This window comes from Ammospiza caudacuta, chromosome 9 (genome assembly GCF_027887145.1).
Source record: "Ammospiza caudacuta isolate bAmmCau1 chromosome 9, bAmmCau1.pri, whole genome shotgun sequence".
NCBI classification, from domain to species: domain Eukaryota; kingdom Metazoa; phylum Chordata; class Aves; order Passeriformes; family Passerellidae; genus Ammospiza; species Ammospiza caudacuta.
In genome coordinates this window covers 1,231,064-1,247,336 of record NC_080601.1, presented here as the reverse complement: position 1 = coordinate 1,247,336, position 16,273 = coordinate 1,231,064, and the positions used below count along the sequence as shown (strand labels likewise).

Genomic DNA, 16,273 nt, shown 5'->3' with positions numbered 1-16,273 from the left:
AATACAAATTGGAAAGGATGCTGTCCAGAAAGGACTTCTCATATTTGTTGTGGTGTTTTCTTTTAATAGACTTTATCACCTTGGAGCATATTCCTTCAATAAATCCCAATTGAAATTGCATTGAGTATGGATTGAAAGTTTCTTCTTGTTTCTTACTCCCTGTCTTTTTGCTCCTGTTTTTTGATAGGTAGACCTTACTTTTGGTATCAAAGCATCCTACGCAAACCAGTTCACTTGTATTTTTAAAAATAAGATAATTAACTTAGCTGTTACTTGGATTTTTTTCAACATTTTTTGAAAGAAATGTTCTCTTTTTCACCTTTATCGAGCTGAATGTACACCTGTCAGAATGGGATTAAATCTTTAATATTTTTTGCATTTGGTAACCTCATGCAGCCCCTTGATGTGAGCAGGCACGGTTGTGGTTGTGGTTTAGCACAGGGCATTTGCCCCTCAGCTTTCCAGCCCTTGCACATGAATGCACTCATGGACATGTGAAGCACTTGCATGTTGTTTGTGCAGTTCAGCCAGCACCACTCATGGATGTGGATGGTTTTGAATAGAGCCCTAACAAAGAAAGCCTTTGTAAGTGATCTGTAAATTATTAGTCTTACTCTATTTTCTAATCCTTGATTTTCCCAGTTTCTGGTGGAGTGGGAGCCTGTCCCTTGGGAATTCTTTCCTGGTGTGCAGAGATGCAGTGCTGCCTTTGCCCCCATTCCTCTAGGGCTCCCTGATTCTGTGCAGCTCCCTCTCCATGTCCCTGTGCTGCTGTCTGCCCCACAGCTCCCCAAAACATTGAGGGAAGAGAGGATACCTGCCCTGGAGAGGGGGCAGGGAGGAGCAGGGGTTCTGGTTTAACTCCTTCACTGCTGGAGCAGAGCAGCTGTGAGCACAGTGCCCTTCCTCAGGGCAGGGAGGTGTTGGGTGAGGCCAGGCTGGACCTCACGATCACAGTGCTTTTGGAGGGCTTGGCGTGTTTTGAATCAGGATTTATTTGTAGATCTTGACTCTCATGGTCTCTTTTAGTGTAGGGCCTTCTTTCTAAGTACTTCATTGTATTTAGAAGTGGAGCTTTGAAAAACTAGAAAATGTGTTTGTGGTCAAAAGTGTCATAAAACATCCAGTGGAAGTAGCATTGCTTTTGGAAAGGGAGGAAAGCGTGCATGTGGAGATGAAGGTCAGTTGTGTAGGTGTGTTGATTGATACATTGTTTAGATGTTCTTTATCAGGAATTACAAAATAAACACAGGTTTCTCTTCCAGCTGTGTTGCTTTGTTGGCATTGTGTGCATTCAGTACTGCATAATGAGCTTTATTCCATTCTTGTCCTTGCTGTGTGTGGTGCAGACACTGAAATAACTGAGCTGGCTCTGCCAATGCCAGTGATCAGTTCTCAGAGTGCTGCTGGCCATACCTTTATTGACAGTAACACCTAAAAAATCCTTTGGAAATGGCTGCTCCCTGGTTGGGATCTGATACCACATTGCCAAGCAAGTTTGTTTATTGCTTTTAGCAACTGATGTGGGAGAAAAGCATTGAGGAGCCCTAAACTCACCTGAGTGGCAGCAGACTCAACATTTGTGGTTTGTTTTTTTCTTTCTGCCATGTTATACCAAGAGTTTTGTTTAGTGTTACTGATTATGGGAAAGTTAATTTAACTGATTCTATGACAGCACACTGGCATTAGTAGGAAGCTTGCTTTTCTAGAGACCGAGAGATCTGATTTGTACTAAAATAAATTCTTAATTATAGGATTTCACTGGGGAGGTAAGAAGAATTCATGCTTTCTTTTTAAATGTTAAATGTATGAAACTTAAGTGACATGAAGAAAAAGGAAGGCAGCATTTAATCAACTAACAATAATCCCTTTTCATTCATTTCTGTAAAATTCATTTATAGGCTATAGACAATAAGGCTGTCCTTGTTGTCCTAACAACTTTAATATTAAGCCTTCTAGAATATGAGGGGTTTTTGGAGCTGACTTACAATTGAGTGGTTTGTGTCTTGACTGAATTCCTTTCTCAGTGTTTTGGTGGTGCTGTCTGTATTGCATTATAGTTTAAGCAGTGCCCTATAGTAAAATGGGGCTGTACATTTAATTTTCCTGAGAGAAGGGGTTTGTTGTGCATAAGAGGGCAGACTGCTGTGTGTTTGTAAATGCAGAACATTCACTTTCGTGGCAGACGATCCTGTCTGAGCCTGCAGTGCTGCTGTTCCAGCCTGCAGTGAAAGCTGCTGCTCCTGTGAAGAGCAAGTGGAAGTTACAGTGCAGATTCTGCCTTCAGCTTTACTTAAACCATAGGTGAGCAAGCTCTCAGGCAGAAAAGGAAACACAATTTGCCTTTTTTTAGGCTTTTTTTCCTCATGAGAGTAAGCAAAACATAGATGAAAAATCCTGAATAGGCCTTCCTCATAGCCTGGTGCCTTAAGAGGTCAGCATGACTATTTCTTTTTTTTTTTATTTTTTTAATCTGAGTCAAGCTGCTCCTGTCACTGAGTTTTCTATTTCTAAAGAGTATGTTACTCCTTTTTATCTTGTGGCCCCTCATCAGCTTTAAAACCAGGCTGGAATGGTGTTGTGTGTCCTTAGCAGTTCTGGTCTGAGAGCTGCTACCAACATGTAGTAACTTGTAAATAATGGGATTGCTTGTACAACAGGTGGTGGGGCACAGACCATGGTCCTGAATTAAAGAGCTGAATATCTTCTGCTTAGATTACAGGAACTGTGGAAAGTTATGTTGTTAGTTCAGCAGTTTGGATCTTCACTGCCCTGAACCTGAAGAGAAATTGCCTCAGTTTGGTTCACATGTGGTAAACCCAGGAAAGACCACTATGAACACTTGTTCTTGTGCTGGGAGGTTGTAAGACTGTATCCTTTTGTTTGGCTTAAACATAACTTTTTTAAAAAGATAGCTGAAAGAACTTGAATTTGAAAATGCCCATGGATGAAAAGTGTATCCAAACATCTAACAAGATGCTTTAAAAAATGCTTTACTCTCTCTGTCTTGTTGCAAAAAAGTGCACCATAGTTCAAGGGCAGACTTCTCCAGCCTTAACTTAAAGTCATTGAGTCTCGTTAAACTTTTGTATGCTAGAACAAGGAGCCCTCTGTTATCAGCATTCTTTTCCACATAGACTGAGCAGGAGTTTGTGGCTTTTCAATTTTCTTTCTCTTTGCTAAATTGGAGAGAGTGAGTAGAGAGTGAACTTGAGGCTTTCACTTCAAGATGTTTCAGTCCTTTGTCATTCCTGTGCTCCTGGGAGCCCTCTCCAGCATATCAATGCCTTGCCTGAATTGGGGATGCCAGAGCAGGATGCTTTATTCTGCCAGCAGGTGCAAAAGTGCCAAGTGCAGGACTGAAAGTAAGCACTCTTTTCCTAATGATATTGTGATTTATGCACCCAAGGATCTCAGTAGCCCTTTCAGCCATAAGGCTGTGCAGGAGTTTCTGTAGTTACTGTGCAGCTGTATTGCCCACGTTAATGTCCCCCTGCTTTCCAAGGTGCAAACCTGCCTTTTGTACATGCAGTCCCAGCCTCTGGCTAGCACAGAGCATCCCTCTAGCTGTAGTGAAATGGCTGGCCTGCCAGATTCGTCTGTCAGGCTCTGAACGATTAGCTGTTTTCTAGGTGTTAATTGGCTGCTCTGTCACATTGTTGCTGAGGGGGCTGCCCATGGCTGTGATTTGCTCCCTGAGCCCCTCTTTGAGCACTTGGTGATTCTCCATTTGCAGGAAGGGCCAGGCAGCTCTTCCTGAACCCTGTGCCGGTGGTTTCATAAATGAGTGAAGCACAGGAGACATCAGCTAGGGTGGGCAAATTCAGAGACCGCGTTTCTTTCATCTCCGCTTTTGAGCTAAAGCACACTGGGGCAAAGTTCTCTTAGGGATACATATTGTTGCAGATTGTATCATTTTTCTTTGCTGGCCTAATTGAGTGCTATATTTTCCAGAGTTGCCAGGGTCTCTTTGAGTGCTTGGTTTCAATGTTGATGACAAATGATTGAGTAATTCAAAACACCAGTAAAAAACAAACCAAACCAAACCCAAAACCCAAGGAAAACAAAAATGACCAGACAAGCTGCTTGTTTATATTTGCTTCTGTGGCAGTAAAAGTGCTGTAATGTTTGGGGCTTTTTCTTTCTTAACAAATCAACTTTGGATGCCTGTGTAGAAGAATGGGGTCTCCTTCACCCTGTTTTTCCTTGCTCCTGTTTGTAGCTTTTACAAGATAGATACAGGAGTTGATGGAAACAACAATTTGAGTTTGTGGCTGAGAGAGCCCCTTTCCAGGTAGTCATTCAATAAATACATTTCTATGGGAGCCACCATTTGAAGCCTTTGCAGTCAGAATTAGTATCCTGCAGTTTTTAATTTTATAGTAAGTGTATCCTTTGGGGTCTGATACTGTAGATCTGAGCGGTCTCACTGAAGCTGTTGCACAGGGTGGGTGGGAGGGCTCTGCTCTGGTAGTGGTGTAGAAGAGAAAAGGAAGAGAACAAAGGTATAAAGACTTTGGGGCCATAATGTGCTAATTCCTCCTGGAAAGAGACAATGAGGAGCTTTTCTGGTGGGGAGGTTGGCTGGTGTTTCAAGAACATGGCAAGGAGAATATAAATGTAGATTAAATGGAGACAAAACTGAGAGCTAGGCTGCAGCTTGGAGAATGTTCTTTGCTGTTGTGGCTAGAAATATGGATGTAAAAGCAACAGCAGCTGGAGCAGACTTTGCAGCTGTACTAGGATCCAGTGTGAAACGCTCCTTGCTGTGATGCTCAGGTTGGTGAGTGGGTGGGTTGATACTCAAGGAAGCTGGAAGTGAGTGGGATACCTCCAGGAAAGCCTGAATGTCGTGCCCCAGGTCAGGTTCCTTTCCCCAGATTTGCAGAACCTCTTGTTCTCTGAGTTTCTGTCTGAACCGGCTTCTGTGGTAAAACTTGTCTACATGGTTTTGCCCAGTCCTGTGCCGTCCCTCAGTGCCATCTGTGAACACTGCTCCCTTGCAGAGCAAAGCCCCTTGTACATCAGGCTGTGTTACATTAACAAAGGGCTTCAATCTGTTTCTGTGCATTTAGATTTATAGAAAATGTGCCTTAGCTGGGGCACTGCAGGGGTGTGGTACCCTGAGAGACTCCTTCAGTGTGCTGGTACCTGCTTCATTCCTGCGGTGAGATGGATGGGAACATTCCCCAGCTTCAGCTTGGCCCCTGCTCTGCTGTTCTCTGGTTTGGGAGCCTGCCTGGACACCCTGCTCAGGCTGCAGCCTTGGGCAGCAACCCACAGCATGCAGCTGCTGTCTGCGTTACTGCAGTATCAGACATGTCATGGGGGCAGAAACAGAAGTTTGTTCTTAGTTGTATCACTGTATCCGCCTTTAATTTAAAAGAAATCCAAGAAGAAAATGTAGCTGTATTCAGGAGGTGACCTACAGCTTCCACAGCACCCCCTTACATCTGTCTGTTCTAAGCAGTGCATGGCTTCCTGCACAGCACTTGGCAGAAGCAGCTGCCCCTCCCTGGTGCCTGTCCTATCCATGTCCTGTCTCCTTGTCCCTGTATGTTGGGCCTGTCCAGTGCAAGTCCTTGATTCTGCTGAATTTCTGCAGGAATCTCTGCATGTACCAGGGACGACAGCAGGAATAAATGCCAGAAGAGTAAATTGCTGCTCAGCTGGGTGGTGCTTTCTTGTCTCTTGGTGAGGCAGTGATACCTGACTGTTGGACCATGAGCCAAACACCTTGTTTGAATGTTAGATTAAATACATTTGGGGTCTTCTCCAAACAGTTTTTCTGGAACAGCACTCGTATTGTGCTTTTGGCTCTCTGAGGAGCTGCCAGCTCTGTCCCAGCTTGGAGGGACACATGGGGCTGGCTGTGTGGCTGCAGACCCTGCAGCAGGATCCAGGCTTACCCGTGGCACTGCAGCTGGCAGGTGCTTCTCACCCGCTCATCCTTTTGTTCTGGTGGATGTGGTGACCCTGGCAGAGCTGTCTTTTGGGTCACCCCAGTTTTGGCACAAGCAGGGAGTGCAGTTATTGTTTGGGCCGTTGGGCACTGCGTTCACATGGGACCTGAGCAGAATCTGACAGGGAGGGCAGGCTGGGGGCTTTGGCACAGTTGTGTAACTCATCAAGACTTGCTTCTAGAGGCATTTTATCAGTAGTTGGACAGGGCATCATCTGTTATTTCTCATTTATGAGAGTAATTGATCATGGTGGTGTCCTTTAGTGGAGTGTGTGTTGTTATCACCTGTGGAGGTCTGAAAAGAGACACACAAATCAATGGCCTGCTTGCTGCTCACATATGGGATTATCTTTGGGTTAACTTAAACATTGCATTTTGATTGGGAGTCGGTGAATTCTGCATTACCTCGGGGGCATCACGTGTTAAAGGAGAAGTTCTAATAGTAAATCCAACTTCAGAATGTCAAACGTTGCTGTAAGTGGCTGTAGGTGTGTGCTGAAGCATTAGCTCACGGAGGAATTCTTGTGTGTGTATATATGAGATAGAATTTGGTTGAAGTTTCAGTAGAACAGTCACGGCCACAGCAGCTCTGTGGTTCCTGTCCCAATGGCTCAAACTAGCTCAGAGCCTGAGCTTGAGCATGATTTGTGAGTGGCTGTGTCTGCTGGCAGAGTAGAGCTTTCCTTAATGAGAGAGGAGATGACTGCTATTGATCTGCTTTATTCCTCAGCTTTCATTGCATTTGTGTGAGAGGCTCAGAAACAGATCAGATCTGTGCTCACCTCCTGGGAGTGCTGTCACTGTTGTTTGGGGCTGCCTTGCCTGTGCTTCTCACTGGGGTTTTCACATGCAGGTTCAGGATTGGGGACTGATTGTTCCCAGGCAGAGGGGAAGAACCAAATGAGCTCTGTCCCCTCTAGTGTGTCTGCACTTCTCTCTGTGCTGGAAATACTAACTGCTCATGCCAACAGACTATCCAGGGGCCTTTTCTCTTTGTGAGGAAAAGAAACGTGTCTTGTAGTATCCTCTGCCGTTCAGTAACAGGAGATAAAGCAGCACAGTGCTGGAAAGGCAGGGTTTAATTAAAACAATAACAGCTGATTTAATGACAATATTTTGCCTTCGTGTGGAAAAATAGAATATGAAATAACTGACTCATGCCAGTGATATGATTCATCTGGGGTTTTTCCTTCCTCATTGCATGTGGGCAGCTTCTAGTAATGTTAGGAAAATACGAAGTATGAAGATTTTTATTATTTTTAGGCAAGCCTACCTTTGCTGCTGGGATCTTTCTACTGGAGTTCTGTAGGGACACAGCACTGCACCTGTGCAGCACTACCAGATCATGGAATATCCTGAGTATTTCTGAGCATAGCAGTGCTTTTGATCAGATAAAGTATTTTACTGAGGAACAGGCTAGTTGGGAGGAATGTGGTGGCATTTTTGTACTGAGTGCTGTCAGTGGATTCTGTATCAGATCTTCTCATGTTTGCTAATTGTGGATGAAGCCTTTTCCTTCCCTATGCCTCTTATTACTCCCAAATTGCCAGACCTGAGTTATTAGATTCTTCAATGTAGTGAACAATCCCTGTAATGATGAATGGAATACAAAATGTGGTGTTGTGTTGAAAATGTGCACTTGATGGGGAGTTAGTTTTCATCTCTTTGATTTTATGTCTGCAGCCTCCTCATTATCTGATTAAATAATTTTTAATAAAAATTTTACATGGTTGGGAATCTTCTGGGTTGGTAGAGATGTTAGATGTACTTTTGCTTAAGAAAGACCAACAATTCTACTTCTTTCCGAAGTTAAGGCAATTGAAATTCAGCTTTTGTGCAGGTATAGAGTTGTGGGGTTTTACTCTTTCATGGTGGACCCTTAAATTATTTTCTGTCACAGTGACAGAGACCCGTGTGATGCATCTACCCCTGCCAGTGACAGAATGGTGGGACCTGTTCAGCTTCTGTGGGTCCCTGAGAAAGGGCTCAGTGACCCCCTGGGTCTGGGAACCACTCACAGAACATCACCAGGATCCAGAGCAGCTAACCATCTGTGGCCACTGGAATTAAATATTAGTACATTAAATAAGGAATCTTTCTGTATATAATATTGCCTTGGCTGCACAGGTGCTGGACATGTTTTTACACATTTCTGTGAGAGGTTGTGATGCCCCTCAGAACATCCAGGATGTGCTGTGGATTCCTGGGGCTGTGTTTTATCAGTTCCAAGGTGACCACTGAGCTCCAAATGGAGCTGCCTTGTTTTGTCTGGGGGTTTGTGACAGTTCCATCTCTATGGTTATAATTAATCATACATCTATTTTGCATTGATTTTCCTGAGTTTTGTCAGAAGTCCATGGCCTTTGTTGGCATGAGCACAGAACCATCTCTGAGTTAACTGTGTGGTTCATAGTGGTGGGATTTTCTGGGCACTGCTGTGAGGTACTGTGCCTACATAGGGTTCCTTAGCCCCTCATGGTGCTGATATTTGATTTGAAAAGCAGTCCTGGTTTTCTTTTAAGTGTAGCTTAAGGTTACAGGGGACTGAAGAACTCTTAAATGTTGCAATCAGATAAAGGAGCAGCACTATCCACTGTGATTTTAAATTATTTTTAAAGGAAATGTAATGTAAATAAAATCTGAATAGCATAAGAAAAATTGGATTCCTGCCTTAATTACAGTTCTGCATAACTTTCTGCCTTAATTAGTTTTCTTTTTACTTTTTATAACTCCTTACTTCATATCCATAATACTATCTTAAAATCTATATATATATTCTTTCCAGGGCACAATGTTCTGACTGTCTAGATTTTGACATTGCTTCAACCACATGAACTGTATAATATCAGTGAAGATGAAGAACATATTTAACAAAACACTAAAATGTAGCATTTAAAGTACAGTTTTGAATAGCTTACATGAGAGACTGTGGAGAAACCTGGAATTTTCCATCTAAATACAGAAGCTAAACAACTGTTTAAAGAGTAACTTCCAAGTGAGCTGATGTAAATTGGCTTTCTGTCATTTCTGCTTAATGAAATTAAGGTTTGTAAGTATTTAGGGACTTGAAGCAAGAATGGTTGGTTTTCAGGATTAGCTAGAGTATCCAACCAAGAGGTATTGGTTAAGCCAGTTTATTGGTCTAGCCAAATGAATGCAATTATGCCAAATTACTGCTGAACTTTGTAATATAATGCCTTGGATTTCAGTCTTACTTCTAACGTCATTTTTTTACCTTTTTTTAATCTGCTCATGCAAGTGAATTCAAAATGGAATCCTTACATCTCGTTCTAAATGCTAACATCCTTTATCTGGCTGTCCATTTCATTGGTCTACCCCACCACACTGAGCCAGTTTCCTCCTCTGTCCCTCAGCAGTGGGGAAAAATAGTTCTAAAAATGGATAGGGTCTTTAGCCTTCAGGTTGTTTTATAACTTCCTGTTTTGTTTATTTTCCAGTGTCTGTGCCTAACTGGGATATTCCTTGTATCTGTCCAAGTAGGGTTTAATTGCTGTAAATATGAAGCTTCTTATTTTGAATGTGCTCTGAACAGCTGTTACAACAAGGGTTTTTTATTGTTGTTTTATAGGCAAATTTAGAAAACAAAGCAGTCAATGGCCGCAGACCAGAACTCATGGAATGCAGTATATGTGGTCATGGTGAAAAATACAGGGTGAAGACAAACCAAGCAGTGCCCATTGAGAATGTGCAGTGTGAGGAGAAGGAGAGCATGACAGGCCTGGAAGCAGAGAGGTGGGCACATGCAGAGAAGCCATCCTTTGGTGTCCAGGTCAATGGTGACATCCACGGAGCTGTGACAGGCACCCAGCACTTGAACCACGCTGAGCACAGCCACAGGGCAGCCCCTCCCTGTCACCTCCCTGAGCCAAAAAAGCCCTTGGTGCACCCCATCAGAAATGGCATCAGCACCCTGCATTATTCACCACCAGAAGCAGCTCCCTCACTGAACAATGCACCTGCAGAGGAAAGGACAGACCTGACGAGCAACTCCCACATGCAATGGCCAGCGGGTGGCACTCTGAGTAACATAGTAAGCACTCTGACAGGTGGCACTGGCTGTGTTCACCCAGAAAACCGAGGGAATGTTTCAATGAAAGAGGAGAACTGCACCTGCAGCATCTCTGAGTGTTCTGATCAGTCAGTTTTGCAGACAGGTTCCAGCTTGGATGTGCAAGACAGCTTGAGTTGTCCTCTGCTGCAGGCAGGGAAGGATGGCCTTACAGTACCAAGTGTGGAGACACAGCCTGAGAATACTGCACTCCAGCCCACTTTCTTGTCCCTGATTAAAACCAGAAATTTAACTCTGGAGCAGGTTGTAGCTATTGAAGCTTTAACACAGTTATCTGAAGCTCCTTTAGAAACAACTTCACCAGCTAAAAGTGAAAGGTCTGAACACACAGGAGAAACAGCTTCCCACTTGCTCCACGGTTTTGAAAGGGATATCTCATCCTCCTTTACATCCTCTGCATTCCAAGAAATCAAAGACACTTACTTACAGGATGAGCAGCCGCTCTTGGCTCACTGTGCTCACCCGCAGAAGCAGCTCCCTAATAAGGCAGTGTTGTACAATGGCCAAAGTTCAGTGTCTGAGTTGTGTGATAAACCTGCCAATCCAGCTGGGGAGATGTATAAATTACAGTTACCCTCAAGAGATACCAAACCTTTATCTGACCTAACGTCTAATGCAGCATCGTTTTTGGGATTCGATTCCAACAAAAGTTGTGCTCCTGATCCAGTCCCCCTTGCAGGGTACTGCAACGCTTCATGTGATGTCCAGCATACAGGGAACAACTTGGGAGCTCCTGGCCAGTTAGAGCAAAAGCCATCGTGTGGTGATGTGAAATTGGAAAGTGGTTCTTTGGTTAAAGAAGGAGGAATTCACAGCCAGGATGAAGAGGACGTGGCTGCACAGCTAACTCAGCTGGCAGCCCTGATTGAATCAAACCAGACGAATCCAGAGCACAAGAACAACATAAAGGCATCCCTGCTTAATCTAATATCACATGAGAGGCAGCCAAAATATAACCAAGAAGTGTTGCAGAAAAAAGAATCTGTATTTTTTAGGCGTAATTATAGTTCCTTGCTGTTAAAGCAGAAGCAAGCAACCAATAAGAAAGGAAATGGTGTGCCATGGAAACAGAGACACAGAAAGAAGCCTCAAGAAGCACGCTATCAACAAAATAATCAAAACCAGCTAGAGCTGTTGTCATGCCAGCATAGTGAACTGCAGGACATTTGGATATCATCAAAACTGCATAAGCTTGGTCAGACCATGCCACAGGACTCCAGGGTAGCTCCATCTGAAAAAAAATCTCCGAGAACCAAAGTACAGAGAGCGCTCAGTCAAAACACTTTAGCATCACAAGAAAAAACTAGATTATTTCTTCCACAAGCACAGATAAAATTCCACAGGTGCTTACCTGAGGCACCACAGGAGAAAAAAAAAGACAGGTTGTTTGGCTGTGAAGTGGTGAATGAGCAAATGAAAACTGTGGGCTCCAGTGACCCACTAGGTGCTGATCCAATGAAAAATGAAGTTGCTGCACGTAGCCAGCACAGCGACCTGTCCTCCCGTAATCCTCTGGCTGGTTCTCAGCTGAAAACAGCATCCTTGTTGAAAAGGCCAACTGAAAACCTACAGATGTTTACAGAAAAATGTAATTCTCAGGTACAGCAAACAGCAAATGTCAGTCAGGCGCCTCCTTTGGCAGCGAGCGTTAACCGGTGTAACCCGAGAGCTAACCAAGTGTGTAGTGAGAGCAAAGGCCATGGGCAGCAGGGCACACTGCAGGTAGAGCCGAAGTGCCAGCTGCTGCCTGCTCCCTGTGCTGGGGCCCAGGTGCCAGGTTCTGCTGGAGCTCTCAGGAATGTGGAGTGTGTGGGTGAGGTGACCGTTCTGACATCAACCAGATTGGGTGCTGACCACGCCCCGAGCACAGGCGACTCAGGGTGTTCCCCAGCAAAAAACACGCTCAGCAGTTTCCTTGAATCACCCATGAAGTTTCTTGATACCCCTACAAAAAATTTAATAGACACACCTACCAAAAAAGGACAATCTGAATTGCCAACTTGTGACTGTGTTGGTAAGTGGTTTTGCTAACTTTTGCCTGTACGTTTCAAATGGAGGTGTGCTCACGTTGCTTCCTCTCATGAGAGGAAGTGGATGTGACAGCTGTTGCACAGGGATCAGAGTTTCACCAGTGGAAGACAGGAGGAAATTTTCTTTCCCCTCTTTGCAACTTTTGCTTGGTGTTCTTTGGGCCTGCAGAGCACAGCACAATTGAGTAGGTTTGTACTGCAGCTGGCAGCTTTAAATCCTCCAGTGAAATTTAAACCTGGAGGAAGGGGAATTTTTGTTCCTTGCTCTGCCATTGCTGACCTGTGCTTTATGTGCACTTCCCTGCATTGTTTCAGGTCATGAATTTGATGGTCTAGAACTGGTTTGTGCCTGAGTGGGCTGGCAGCAGTGTCCCAGTGTATTGTTCTTGTTTAAATCTGTTGGACAAGCAGGAGAGCATAGCTGGGGTGGCCTTGCTCCTGCCACCGTCAGTCCTGATGGCTTGGAAGAGTCCAGGCCCAGGCTCCTGACACCTCTGGCCGTGTGGGGAGAGCTCAGGGGCCACTTGCAGAGTGCCTCTGTTGCAGCAGGAGGTGTCACAGCAAGCTGGGCACGGAGGGCTTGGCCGAGGGTGTCACACGCGCTGTGCTGTCACCATGGAGGCACCCAGGTGGAGGGACAGGTCAGAGCCTCACAGCAAATGGGCTGCAGGCAGATTGTCACCTGGCTTCCATGTTCTGAATCAACAGAGGGCTTGTTTAGAGGCCTGGGTTATGGTTTCTGTTCTGTAGGATATGACTATCAGTTGATTTATTGTACTGCCCTCAATTCCTCTTTGTCTGAAATGAATTAATAATGTTCCTACCAACAAGGGCATTGGGAATTTTATGTAGTCACTACATGCCAGCTCCTCTAATGAAAGTTTTACAGCAATGTTTTGCATTCTTTAATTAGGGTTTTACTTTATAACATTAAAAAAATGCTAGCACAATCATTGGAGCATAAAATAATTTCAGAGTGTCTGAAGAGAAAAGCCTGTCATACTCTTTATTCAGGCTCAAACTTTGTGTTCTGATTTAATTTGGAAGGCATTTCTGTAAACTGTTTCTAAGTTTACTTTTAATGGGGTAAATCAATTTTTGGATGTACCAACACAGTTTTCTTTACCTGTTTCCAGAGCAAATTATAGAAAAAGATGAAGGCCCCTATTACACACACCTCGGGACAGGACCAAGTGTGGCTGCTGTGAGAGAAATTATGGAGAACAGGTGAGGAAAACCCAGCTTTTAATGCCATTGTGTTTTTGGCTGCCTAAACAGGGAAGAAATAGAGCTTTGAGAAAGGAAGTGCTGTGTTTAGCTTTGTTTTGTTGCACTTTTGTCAGTACTCATTTGTGAAGTGTTTTCTTGTTCAGATGTCATGAGGTGAGCATGAGCACTGCAGGTCCAAACTCGTGTGTCTTCCCTGAGCCCAGGGCTGGAGGTCAAGTGCAGTGAGTTCTGAGGTGCCCTTGAAGTCAATAGGAAGGACAGAGATCAGCAGCTGGCAGAGTAAGGTTTTCTGGTGTCCTACCTGTAAAGAAGCTGTGGCAAACTGGAAAAAAAAGGTCGTAATAGTGACTGATTGCACTAGGATTTATATGCAGATAACATTTCCTTAGTGGCAGAAGTTTATCAGAAGAGAGATGTCAAAAACTACTCTTGCAAGTAGGGTTTTAAATAAAAGGATTTTTTTTTTTTTTTGCTTTATAAATACTTTGTTTTTCTCTGTTCTAAGTAAAAATAATTTCAATAATCTTTTATTGAAAATGTTTGATCTTTGTAAATTGCCTACAATTTTGTTTTAGTCATAAACTTTTTTTTGATGCAGGTATGGAGCAAAAGGAAGTGCTGTAAGAATTGAGGTGGTGGTTTATACAGGAAAGGAAGGAAAAAGCTCTCAGGGGTGTCCAATTGCCAAGTGGGTAAGTTTTTATATTAAATCAATAAAGTTGTTTTGTGTGGCTTCAAATGATGTGTAGTCCTTGGCCTCAAATCTAATCTGATCTTTAATGAAGATCTGATTTTGATTGAAGATCTGATCTTTAATGAAGATCTGATTTTGATTGAAAAGCCTGCCTGAATTATGAAGGAAAACAATTTTTTTCTTTTTTCTATAAATTTAAGGTATGGTGCTGTATGTTATGTACTGTGGTTTGAATGAGTGTGAAAGGGAGAGGCTTAACAGAGCTAGCAGGGATGAACAAGGGTAGAAACACCCTGAGAGCTGGAGTGTTTTCTGAAATATGTCACTGGGAGTTGGGAAAGAGGGAAAAGAAGAGATGGTTGCTTGGGGCAGTTGGAAAACTCTCTGGGAATGTTTTAAAAACCCTTCTCAGTTGCATGACCACTTGAAGAAAGGAGAGTGATGGAAGAATTTCAGTCTCCTATGCCAAGGGGTTCATTACTATTTTTGAGGAACTGAACTCAGTATTTGAAAATGCGAATGTTATGATGATAGTTTTCACCACGGTCTTGTCTCACATTGCTTCATAGGAGCCAGGAAATGAGGTAACAGACACAAGCTCCAGGAGAGAGCTTGGAAAGAATTGATTGTCCTTAATCTTTGCTGAAACCACTGAGGGAGGTAAAAAGTAGACTGGAAATCTTGTAAACTGAGTTTTGGAAAATAATGAAAGAACTTGGTTGTTAAAAGAAAATATGTATTGCTGTATTTAGGGATTTCAGAGTTGATTGAAAAAACTGTGAAGGTAGCTGTACAGTTGGTAGGGCAGTGTTTGTAACCATGTGCCAAAATAAGGTTATTGCATATTGTGTGTGAGGGAATTTGCATGTTAAACATTTACTGCTTGTGCTTGGAACAGTCAAAATGTGTTTTTTATACTGAATACATAAACTGTTTTTTCAGAAAGGAATCACATATGGCTTGTGCTTCAGTTGATATTTAATACCAAATCCAGTATCCAAGAAAAAAAATACTAAACTAATTTCATAAGCAACTGACCCAAAAAGAATGGAAAGATTTTTCTCAGTGCTTCAGCTAAGTAAAACACTAAGTTTTAACACAGGACAGGAGCTAAAATTTGTACCATAGAAAGAGTTGTGAGCAGCTAAAAGGAGGAAGGCATTTAAAGGTAAGTGTTAAGGTTGGTTTTTCTGCAGCCAGTACCTGTGGCAGTGTGTGTTTGGTGTTGGAGGTGTCCCACAGGAGTGAGCAGTGTGACAGTCACAAACCCCTGGGCTGCCTGTGGAGAGGGCTGGTTTGAGCCATGGGGACCTGCTCTCCAGTCAGATTCTCACCTTTCTGCATGTAAAATGTTGGTGAGAGCCAGCTTTAGTGTTCATGTAACAAATTCTGGGGAGCAGTGACTTTCTCTTGTGTGGGTTCACACCTAAAGGGAAGAATGTTTTCCAAGTCTGCTGTTGTGTGTGACTGTGCAGTACAGGAGAGGGAAGGAGTCCCTGACATCTCCAGAGCTGTTCCATCTCTATAAGATGCACATTTTGAGTTTAATGTGTTGCATTAATTTTTCATAGGCAGTGCTATTTTTAATCCTTTTATGGAGCATATTTGTATTTTGGCTATAACCAGAGAAACTGGGTGGTGAGGTTTGCTTCAAAGTGTCTGGAGCAGTTTTGCTGTGCTTTGAGACCTGCAGCTGCACAGGGACTTTCACTCACTCATTTGCAGTGTCCCTTGGAACAGACTCACTTCTGCTCTTGCCTGGGGCTCCCCAGGGACTCTCAGTGCTGAGAGCACTGGGATGGAGCTCTGCTGAAGCAAACACCACAGAAGAATGGAACTTAACCTGTTGATCACATTAAACTATTCTTTCCCAATTAATTTGTCCTATTTTCACTAGATTATTTTATCTTTTTTGGTTTATTAGAAATATTTTAAAATTTTAAAATTAAAGGAGGCTTTCTGAAATACCTGCGTCCACACATTCTTCTGTTAATGACCATATTCCATAATACAGATTTTCTCCTAAGTTCTTTTCTCTTAATTGACTCCCAAGATGCACCTGGTGTGCTAAACGCCTTTTGGGACAGGCTCCTTTCTTAGATTTCAGGTTGCCATAAATTTGCAGAATTACTTCTGTCACTCTTTTAATACCAAGCATCTCTTTTATGCAAAAGAGATGTATTTTTCCAAATACATTATATTTTTACAATACATTTTGTATTGTATGTTTTACAATACATTATATTTTACAATACATTATATTTTAC

General features: G+C 43.1%; 1 protein-coding gene across 1 annotated transcript in view; it reads left to right on the top strand.

Moving 5' to 3' along the window:
- Positions 1 to 16,273, top strand: part of TET1 (tet methylcytosine dioxygenase 1) — a 57,996-nt gene that overhangs the window by 13,039 nt on the left and 28,684 nt on the right. The window contains exons 3-5 of the mRNA XM_058810547.1: positions 9,552 to 12,066; positions 13,219 to 13,309; positions 13,911 to 14,004. Coding sequence (XP_058666530.1) covers positions 9,552 to 12,066; positions 13,219 to 13,309; positions 13,911 to 14,004 — 2,700 coding nt within the window. The remainder of the gene's footprint in view (positions 1 to 9,551; positions 12,067 to 13,218; positions 13,310 to 13,910; positions 14,005 to 16,273) is intronic.